The 11,548-nt window shown below is 42.4% G+C and overlaps 1 protein-coding gene across 2 annotated transcripts in view; it reads left to right on the forward strand.

The window, feature by feature from the left end:
• LOC139370552 (cytosolic carboxypeptidase 4) overlaps positions 1 to 6,475 on the forward strand; it is a 259,601-nt gene extending 253,126 nt beyond the window's left edge. For both annotated transcript variants that reach the window (XM_071110131.1, XM_071110122.1), the window contains exon 24: positions 5,505 to 6,475. In XM_071110131.1, the coding sequence (XP_070966232.1) occupies positions 5,505 to 5,787 (283 nt within the window). In that variant the 3' untranslated portion in view covers positions 5,788 to 6,475. The remainder of the gene's footprint in view (positions 1 to 5,504) is intronic.
• The last annotated feature ends 5,073 nt before the right edge of the window (positions 6,476 to 11,548 follow it).

Raw genomic sequence — 11,548 nt, forward strand, 5'->3', positions numbered from 1 at the left:
AATGATCCAATGTTGACCTAAATGACTAATGATGATAAATACAATCCACCTGTGTGTAATCAAATCTCCGTATAAATGCACCTGCACTGTGATAGTCTCAGAGGTCCGTTAAAAGCGCAGAGAGCATCATGAAGAACAAGGAACACACCAGGCAGGTCCGAGATACTGTTGTGAAGAAGTTTAAAGCCGGATTTGGATACAAAAAGATTTCCCAAGCTTTAAACATCCCAAGGAGCACTGTGCAAGCGATAATATTGAAATGGAAGGAGTATCAGACCACTGCAAATCTACCAAGACCTGGCCGTCCCTCTAAACTTTCAGCTCATACAAGGAGAAGACTGATCAGAGATGCAGCCAAGAGGCCCTGATGGAGTCTGCAAAAGACCTGAGACTGGGACGGAGATTTGTCTTCCAACAAGACAATGATCCAAAACATAAAGCAAAATCTACAATTGAATGGTTCAAAAATAAACATATCCAGGTGTTAGAATGGCCAAGTCAAAGTCCAGACCTGAATCCAATCGAGAATCTGTGGAAAGAACTGAAAACTGCTGTTCACAAATGCTCTCCATCCAACCTCACTGAGCTCGAGCTGTTTTGCAAGGAGGAATGGGAAAAAATGTCAGTCTCTCGATGTGCAAAACTGATAGAGACATACCCCAAGCGACTTACAGCTGTAATCACAGCAAAAGGTGGCGCTACAAAGTATTAACTTAAGGGGGCTGAATAATTTTGCACGCCCAATTTTTCAGTTTTTGATTTGTTAAAAAAGTTTTAAATATCCAATAAATGTCGTTCCACTTCATGATTGTGTCCGACTTGTTGTTGATTCTTCACAAAAAAATACGGTTTTATATCTTTATGTTTGAAGCCTGAAATTTGGCAAAAGGTCGCAAAGTTCAAGGGGGCCGAATACTTTCGCAAGGCACTGTATATATAAATGGTGGGACCAACATCAATAATAAAGTAGTAGTGGACATGGGATTACCATTAACAACAACAATATTAATCAGAACAACAATACATTATAGCAATGGTAGTAGACCAGTGTCAATATGACTGAGAAGACACATGACAGAGTATGAAAGACAAAACATAACGGGAAATATTATCGACATTACTTTGCACTTCTCACTGGCTGTCCCTCAGGTTGTGGCAGGAGGACACATTTTGGCTTTTCACCCAATAAATATTTAGATTTTTTCTTAATCTTTTATAGTTTCAAATTCTTTCAAATTCTTCTCTCTCTCTCTCTCTCTCTCTCTCTCTCTCTCTCTCTCTCTGTTGCTTCTCCCTAATTTTTGGAAGAAATGAATTTGTTCCAAACTCTTCTTTCCCTTTGAGCCAACTACTCACCACACTTTATGCACTGCAGTGCTGCCTAGCTGTAGTTTATGCTTTCAGTACTAGATTAATTCTCTGATCATTTGATTGGATGGACAAGATGTTAGTTCATACTGCAAGAGCCCTGATAGGTTGGAGGATGTCGTACGGATAATTACAGTGATAATTACTCTGTAAGTGTATGGAAAGGGGTGAGAACCACGAGCCTCCTGGGTTTTGTATTGAAGTCAATGTACCCAGAGGAGACGGCTACATCATGGTGCTGCCCTGGAGGCTGCTGTTGTGGCTACTCTAGACCTTCATTGCAAAAAATGTGTTTTAATCAGTTATTTGGCGGTATGTGAAGATAGTAAATCAAATCAAAATCAAATCAAATTTATTTATATAGCCCTTCGTACATCAGCTGATATCTCAAAGTGCTGTACAAGACCCAGCTTAAAACACCAAACAGCAAGCAATGCAGGTGTAAAAGCATGGTGGCGAGGAAAAACTCCCTAGAAAGGCCAAAACCTAGGAAGAAACCTAGAGAGAAACCAGGCTATGTGGGGTGGCCAGTCCTCTTCTGGCTGTGCCGGGTGGAGATTATTACAGAACATGGCCAAGATGTTCAAATGTTCATAAATTACCAGCATGGTCCAATAATAATAAGGCAGAACAGTTGAAACTGGAGCAGCAGCACGGCCAGGTGGACTGGGGACAGCAAGGAGTCATCATGTCAGGTAGTCCTGTGGCATGGTCCTAGGACTCAGGTCCTCCGAGAGAGAGAAAGAAAGAGAGAATTAGAGAGAGGACACTTAAATTCAAACAGGACACCGAATAGAACAGGAGAAGTACTCCAGATATAACAAACTGACCCTAGCCCCCCGACACATAAACTACTGCAGCATAAATACTGGAGGCTGGTCTATACTACAGGAGGGGTCAGGAGACACTGTGGCCCCCGGACAGGGCCAAACAGGAATTATATAACCCCACCCACTTTGCCAAAGCACAGCCCCCACACCACTAGAGGGTGGTCAACCACCAACTTACCATCCTGAGACAAGGCCGAGTATAGCCCACAAAGATCTCTGCCATGGCACAACCCAAGGGGGGGGCGCCAACCCAGACAGGAAGATCACATCAGTGACTCAACCCACTCAAGTGACGCACCCCTCCCAGGGACGGCATGAAAGAGCCCCAGTAAGCCAGTGACTCAGCCCCTGTAATAGGGTTAGAGGCAGAGAATCCCAATGGAAAGAGGGGAACCGGCCAGGCAGAGACAGCAAGGGCGGTTCGTTGCTCCAGAGCCTTTCCGTTCACCTTCCCACTCCTGGGCCAGACTACACTCAATCATATGACCCACTGAAGAGATGAGTCTTCAGTAAAGACTTAAAGGTTGAGACCGAGTTTGCGTCTCTTACATGGGTAGGCAGACCATTCCATAAAAATGGAGCTCTATAGGAGAAAGCCCTGCCTCCAGCTGTTTGCTTAGAAATTCTAGGGACAATTAGAAGGCCTGGGTCTTGTGACCGTAGCGTACGTGTAGGTATGTATGGCAGGACCAAATCAGAGAGATAGGTAGGAGCAAGCCCATGTAATGCTTTGTAGGTTAGCAGTAAAACCTTGAAATCAGCCCTTGCCTTGACAGGAAGCCAGTGTAGGGAGGCTAGCACTGGAGTAATATGATCAAATGTTTTGGTTCTAGTCAGGATTCTAGCAGCCGTATTTAGCACTAACTGAAGTTTATTTAGTGCTTTATCCGGGTAGCCGGAAAGTAGAGCATTGCGGTAGTCTAACCTAGAAGTGACAAAAGCATGGATTAATTTTTCTGCATCATTTTTGGACAGAAAGTTTCTGATTTTTGCAATGTTACGTAGATGGAAAAAAGCTGTCCTTGAAATGGTCTTGATATGTTCTTCAAAAGAGAGATCAGGGTCCAGAGTAACGCCGAGGTCCTTCACAGTTTTATTTGAGACGACTCTACAACCATTAAGATTAATTGTCAGATTCAACAGAAGATCTCTTTGTTTCTTGGGACCTAGAACAAGCATCTCTGTTTTGTCCGAGTTTAAAAGTAGAAAGTTTGCAGCCATCCACTTCCTTATGTCTGAAACACGTGCTTCTAGCGAGGGCAATTTTGGGGCTTCACCATGTTTCATTGAAATGTACAGCTGTGTGTCATCCGCATAGCAGTGAAAGTTAACATTATGTTTTCGAATGACATCCCCAAGAGGTAAAATATATAGTGAAAACAATAGTGGTCATAAGACAGAACCTTGAGGAACACTGAAATTTACAGTTGATTTGTCAGAGGACAAACCATTCACAGAGACAAACTGATATCTTTCCGACAGATAAGATCTAAACCAGGCCAGAACTTGTCCGTGTAGACCAATTTGGGTTTCCAATCTCTCCAAAAGAATGTGGTGATCGATGGTAATCAAAGCAGCACTAAGGTCTAGGAGCACGAGGACAGATGCAGAGCCTCGGTCTGATGCCATTAAAAGGTCATTTTACCACCTTCACAAGTGCAGTCTCAGTGCTATGATGGGGTCTAAAACCAGACTGAAGCATTTCGTATACATTGTTTGTCTTCAGGAAGGCAGTGAGTTGCTGTGCAACAGCCTTTTCTAAAATGTTTGAGAGGAATGGAAGATTAGATTTAGGCCGATAGTTTTTTATATTTTCTGGGTCAAGGTTTGGCTTTTTCAAGAGAGGCTTTATTACTGCCACTTTTAGTGAGTTTGGTATACATCCGGTGGATAGAGAGACATTTATTATGTTCAACATAGGAGGGCCAAGCACAGGAAGCAGCTCTTTTAGTAGTTTAGTTGGAATAGGGTCCAGTATGCAGCTTGAAGGTTTAGAGGCCATGATTATTTTCATCATTGTGTCAAGAGATATAGTACTAAAACACTTGAGCGTCTCTCTTGATCCTAGGTCCTGGCAGAGTTGTGCAGACTCAGGACAACTGAGCTTTGAAGGAATTCGCAGATTTAAAGAGGAGTCCGCAATTTGCTTTCTAATATTCATGATCTTTTCATCAAAGAGGTTCATGAATTTATCACTGCTGAAGTGAAAGCCATCCTCTCTTGGGGAATGCTGCTTTTTAGTTAGCTTTGCGACAGTATCAAAAAGGAATTTTGGATTGTTCTTATTTTCCTCAATTAAGTTAGAAAAATAGGATGATCGAGCAGCAGTAAGGGTTCTTCGGTACTGCACGGTACTGTCTTTCCAAGCTAGTCGGAAGACTTCCAGTTTGGTGTGGCGCCATTTCCATTCCAATTTTCTGGAAGCTTGCTTCAGAGCTCGAGTATCTTCTGTGTACCAGGGAGCTAGTTTCTTATGAGAAATGTTTTTAGTTTTTAGGGGTGCAACTGCATCTTGGGTATTGCGCAAGGTTAAATTGAGTTCCTCAGTTAGGTGGTTAACTGAGGATGACCTCAGCAGCATGACCAGCATGACCTCAGCTTGCATTGCAACTAGCATAATCTCAAACGGCATTACACTAATGTGGTTTTTGGACACAACATTTCTGATATTGAGGAAGTAGTGGCGTTTTTCCCGACACTACATATTGTGTTGTCTAATCAGACATCTCAATGATAACACATCCAATCCAAACCCAGCATTTACTACAGTGTATGCTCGCTTTGCAGTACTCAGATCCTGCTTCTGTCTGTAATAACCCCTCTAAGGATATGAATGAGTTACAGCCTGAGTCTGTGGCTCATGCCAAGGATGTCAATGAGCTCAGGCTCACTGGAAATGACTGGGGAACTATGACTGTGCTGTGAAGCAAGGTGGTAGAACTGACATGTCACAGTGTGTAAGAGGAGATGGAAATGTATGGAAGCTTTTGGTGGTGTTAATCACCAAAACGGTAGTTATTGATTTACTGTACTCTGCTCCACTCCCTTCATTAAGCCATCCATTTCCTTGGTTAACTGACTGTCTCCTCTCCTCTCCTCTCCTCTCCTCTCCTCTCCTCTCCTCTCCTCTCCTCTCCTCTCCTCTCCTCTCCTCTCCTCTCCTCTCCTCTCCTCTCCTCTGCTCTGCTCTGCTCTGCTCTGCTCTGCTCTCCTATCCTCTCATCTGCTCTCCTCTCCTCACCTTTCCTCTGCTCTCCTCTCTTCTGCTCTCCTCTCCTCTCCTCTCCTATGCTCTTCTCTCTCCAGCTGCTTTGAGGATGATGAGCCACCTTGTGTAGAGGAAATTGAGTACCTGAATGACAGCTTCCCCGAGCCCAACAGAAATGATCTGGACTCTGAGGTCAATGGCAACACATCCAGCGCTGAGGAGGAGGAAGATGATGAGGAAGAGCACCAGACAACCGGGAACAGTCGACGACGCTCAATGAAGTCCCGCCTCTATCCTCACTTGATAGGCCAAGAGACTCTGAACATCAAGAGGAGCCCATGCAATGGGATGAACATTTCAAATGGACAATATCTGAGCTAAGGTCTCACAAGGACATTCCCCCAAAGCACTTATTTCCTTTTTTTAATAATACATTTTATTATGGAAATTCTAATGTATATGGTTGCTAAGTTAGTGGCTATTTCCCTTAGGCTTTCAGAACAGTGGATATATAAACTATAGCAGTAGAATAGTGGACAATGGCTTTGTATGATTTGTATATGCCTTTGTCTGAGATGCATGTGAAGGACAGTCCGGCATGACATGGGCTTGTTGAGGCCATATTCTCCACAGAGAACCTACTGTAAATGGGTATATGGGTGAAGTAGGGTACTAGACAGTATTATATTATATGAGATTATATTTATATTATTTGTGTATAGTAAATGTATCAAATACATCAGAAATAGGGTGGGTCTGTCACAATGTTTACCTATTATTTACATGCAATAAGCATTGTTATATTTTTAACATTCATAACCTGCAATGCATTTACATAGTGCTAACCAGCAAACTGTAGTTACTTTGGGGGAAAATATATTTATATTTTTTGAAATGATATAAATATGAAGTACTTGTATAACTAAACACATTTTGCTAGTTGACCGTTTTCATAATGTCTAAAGGCGATAGTATTGAGTAGTAACTGTTCGTTATACATGTTCCATTCTCCTTCCTCTTAAATATGTTGGAGCCGAAGAGCACTACAATAAAACAGACTTTTATTGAATCAGTCGTTCCTTGTGTATTACTTGATATTGTACTGTACACGCCATCACAGCCAAGTAGTCGGGTCCTACCGCTCAGTTCTGTTGGAAAAATCCAATGTAAGAAGAAAACCTTTGAGGAAACTGTGAAGTGTGTCACACAGCCACCAAAAGAAAAGGAACGGTGAACCATGGGGGGGTTCACGTTTCCACCGCCCTGCATCAGAGATTCCAATCCAGATCTGCTCAGCCGTCTCCCACAGACAGGAAGCCAACAGGAACACTGACCTCCACAGCGGCTCACTGGCCTTGCCACACACTGCATTATTCCAGGCAGACTGATAGATTTGTCTTATTTTGGCTGGCCTGGCTTCCTTGGCATTGTGAGGATCCTTTCAGTGTGTCCCAAGGAGCAGAGGAATCAGAGGCTTCATCCCAAATGTCCCCCTATTCCCTATTTAGTGCGCTACTTTTGACAAGGGCCCTGATAAAAAGTAGTGCACTAAATGGCGAATAGGGTGCCATCTGGGACAAAGCCAGAGGCTGTCAGGCTCTCTCACAATGACATTGGGCTACTTGCAGTGTGGCCCTGTAGGCTCTTAGCTAATCCTATCACTACAGACTCAATGGGCAGACCTGCACACTGACATTGGGGCCCTGAAGGTTGATGGTTCATTGTTACTGTTGACCCCCCCAAGGCTGTAGCCATTATAGCTAGATTATATAATATATTGCTATTCATCACATGTAGTACACTGATAGTTGCAGCTGTGCTTAACTGTTGACACATATTGCAGTCTTGAAAAGTCCACCCTTTTGTTAGAAAAAAAAACATGAAAAGACAATTTCCTTGGCTCTGATCATCAACTCTCCTGCAGCATATCAATTTTCTTGGCTCTGATCATCAACTCTCCTGCAGCATATCAATTTCCAGGTGAGAAGATGTGGTACTGTCCAGTAGGTTATAGGAAATGACTGATACAGGCTGATCCGGATGCCACCTTGGCATGATGAATGTCAGTGCTTCGCCAGCGTTTCTTGGCTGAACCAGTCAGAACCTTCATTGCATCCTGGGTGTTAGTTTTGTTGGATGACCTGAGGCATCTGACAGTACGTTAGCATAAGAGTGGATTAAACGTTGAATATGGCCATTTGGAGACGAGATAAACTGTGAAAAGATACTGATAAATACAGTTATTCATCCGTCTACCATGAAGTGGTTTTCTGGTCGTTAGTCTCATAAAAACAGTCTCCAGTGGATCGGCCACAGAATATAACACTATAGGCAGCTCTCTGCTTGATGTCGTCTTTTTTTATTGTTCTATTAATACGCTGTGTCAGAGTTTGATCAATTTGAATAGACGTAATGACTTAGCTATGACCTACACGCCTGCCTTTACTGCGACACGTAACGAATGCAGCGCAGTGCCCAGCACTGTCCTGTAATCTCATTCCCTTTGCAGATAGATGGTCTAATTAGATCCTGGTGAGCTACCTGATCACAGAGAGGTAAGCCAGCCTTCATTGGCATGCTGCGAGCAGAGCTAGGACTAGTTCCGCCTGCACACACGACTGCATTTCTTAATTAGTGTTTCATTCCAGCACTGCCTGACTCTTCATAGCTGATTCAGTCCACCATTACGTCCCAGGCACCGCCTGCCCTCCGTATAGGGAAGCCCTGTAGAGAGGCCTTCAAAGCTACAGTTGAAGTCAGAAATTTACATACACCTTAGCCAAATACATTTAAACTCAGTTTTCACAATTCCTGACATTTAATCCCAGTAAAAATTCCCTGTCTTAGGTCAGTTAGGATCACCCCTTTATTTTAAGAATGTGAAATGTCAGAATAATAGTAGAGACAATTATTTATTTCAGCTTTTATTTATTTATTCACATTCCCAGTGGGTCAGAAGTTTACATACACTCAATTAGTATTTGGTAGCATTGCCTTTAAATTGTTTAACTTGGGTCAAACGTTTCGGGTTGCCTTCCACAAGCTTCCCACAATAAGTTGGGTGAATTTTGGCCCGTTCCTCCTGACAGAGCTGGTGTAACTGAGTCAGGTTTGTAGGCCTCCTAGCTCGCACACGCTTTTTTAGTTCTGCCCACAAAATTTCTATAGGATTTAGGTCAGGGTTTTGTGATGGCCACTCCAATACTTTTACTTTGTCCTTAAGCCATTTTGTCACAAATTTGGAAGTATGATTGGGGCCGTTGTCCATTTGGAAGACCCATTTGCGACCAAGCTTTAACTTAACTGATGTCTTGAGATGTTGCTTCAATATATCCACATAATTTTCCTCCCTCATGATGCCATCTATTTTGTTAAGTAAACCAGTCCCTCCTGCAGCAAAGCACCACCACAACATGATGCTGCCACCCCCGTGCTTCACGGTTGGGATGATGTTCTTCAACTTGCAAGTAGTTTAATAAGTAGTTTAACATGAAGATTGGTACAGTTTTATTTTTTGCTTATTGGATTGAAATTAAATGATACTAGATTACTTTAGAAAAAAAATTGGCGTTGACTGATCAGATCAAATGATAACATAAAGAGCCGTTGTGTTGAAATGCCGTGCGATGTTTATCAGTGAGAATCGCAGAATGGTGAACTTACTAAACGACTGAGAGTTTGTCTGTGTGATATTAGATTGCTTCTTGTGTAAATATTTTCTGTCTGGAATTTAATGATTTGTTTAATGATGATGGTCATTACGGCAATTTTTGTTTCATCAGCCCAGAGGACATTTCTCCAAAAAGTACAATCCTTGTCCCCATGTGCAGTTGCAAACCGTAGTCTGGCTTTTTTATGGCGGTTTTGGAGCAGTGGCTTCTTTCTCGCTGAGTGGCCTTTCAGGTTATGTCAATATAGGACTCTTTTTAATGTGGATATAGATACTTTTGTACCTGTTTCCTCCATCATCGTCACAAGGTCCTTTGCTGTTGTTCTGGGATTGATTTGCACTTTTCGCACCAAAGTACGTTCATCTCTAGGAGACAGAATGCGTCTCCTTCCTGAGAGGTATGACGGCTGTGTGGTCCCATGGTGTTTATACTTGCATACTACTGTTTATACATATGAGCGTGGTACAGTGCCTTGCGAAAGTATTCGGCCCCCTTGAACTTTGCGACCTTTTGCCACATTTCAGGCTTCAAACATAAAGATATAAAACTGTATTTTTTTGTGAAGAATCAACAACAAGTGGGACACAATCATGAAGTGGAACGACATTCATTGGATATTTCAAACTTTTTTAACAAATAAAAAACTGAAAAATTGGGCGTGCAAAATTATTCAGCCCCCTTAAGTTAATACTTTGTAGCGCCACCTTTTGCTGCGATTACAGCTGTAAGTCGCTTGGGGTATGTCTCTATCAGTTTTGCACATCGAGAGACTGACATTTTTTCCCATTCCTCCTTGCAAAACAGCTCGAGCTCAGTGAGGTTGGATGGAGAGCATTTGTGAACAGCAGTTTTCAGTTCTTTCCACAGATTCTCGATTGGATTCAGGTCTGGACTTTGACTTGGCCATTCTAACACCTGGATATGTTTATTTTTGAACCATTCCATTGTAGATTTTGCTTTATGTTTTGGATCATTGTCTTGTTGGAAGACAAATCTCCGTCCCAGTCTCAGGTCTTTTGCAGACTCCATCAGGTTTTCTTCCAGAATGGTCCTGTATTTGGCTCCATCCATCTTCCCATCAATTTTAACCATCTTCCCTGTCCCTGCTGAAGAAAAGCAGGCCCAAACCATGATGCTGCCACCACCATGTTTGACAGTGGGGATGGTGTGTTCAGCTGTGTTGCTTTTACGCCAAACATAACGTTTTGCATTGTTGCCAAAAAGTTCAATTTTGGTTTCATCTGACCAGAGCACCTTCTTCCACATGTTTGGTGTGTCTCCCAGGTGGCTTGTGGCAAACTTTAAACGACACTTTTTATGGATATCTTTAAGAAATGGCTTTCTTCTTGCCACTCTTCCATAAAGGCCAGATTTGTGCAATATACGACTGATTGTTGTCCTATGGACAGAGTCTCCCACCTCAGCTGTAGATCTCTGCAGTTCATCCAGAGTGATCATGGGCCTCTTGGCTGCATCTCTGATCAGTCTTCTCCTTGTATGAGCTGAAGGTTTAGAGGGACGGCCAGGTCTTGGTAGATTTGCAGTGGTCTGATACTCCTTCCATTTCAATATTATCGCTTTCACAGTGCTCCTTGGGATGTTTAAAGCTTGGGAAATATTTTTGTATCCAAATCCGGCTTTAAACTTCTTCACAACAGTATCTCGGACCTGCCTGGTGTGTTCCTTGTTCTTCATGATGCTCTCTGCGCTTTTAACGGACCTCTGAGACTATCACAGTGCAGGTGCATTTATACGGAGACTTGATTACACACAGGTGGATTGTATTTATCATCATTAGTCATTTAGGTCAACATTGGATCATTCAGAGATCCTCACTGAACTTCTGGAGAGAGTTTGCTGCACTGAAAGTAAAGGGGCTGAATAATTTTGCACGCCCAATTGTTCATTTTTTGATTTGTTAAAAAAGTTTGAAATATCCAATAAATGTCGTTCCACTTCATGATTGTGTCCCACTTGTTGTTGATTCTTCACAAAAAAATACAGTTTTATATCTTTATGTTTGAAGCCTGAAATGTGGCAAAAGGTCGCAAAGTTCAAGGGGGCCGAATACTTTCGCAAGGCACTGTACCTTCAGCGATTTAGAAATTGCTCCCAAGGATGAACCAGACTTGTGGAGGTCTACAATTTTTTTTTCTGAGGTCTTGGCTGATTTCCTTTGATTTTCCCATGATGCTAAGCATAGAGGCACTGAGTTTGGTTTGAAGATAGGCCTTGAAATACATCCACAGGTACACCTCCAATTGTAAATTAGCCTATCAGAAGCTTCTAAAGCCATGGCATAATTTTCTGGAATTTTCCACACTGTTTAAAGGCACAGTCAACTTAGTGTATGTAAACTTCTGACCTACAGTGAATTATAAGTGAAATAATCTGTCTGTTAACAATTGTTGGAAAATGTACTTGTGTCATGCACAAAGTAGATGGTCTAACCAACTTGCAAAAACTATATT

This window comes from Oncorhynchus clarkii, chromosome 2 (genome assembly GCF_045791955.1).
Source record: "Oncorhynchus clarkii lewisi isolate Uvic-CL-2024 chromosome 2, UVic_Ocla_1.0, whole genome shotgun sequence".
Lineage (NCBI taxonomy): Eukaryota > Metazoa > Chordata > Actinopteri > Salmoniformes > Salmonidae > Oncorhynchus > Oncorhynchus clarkii.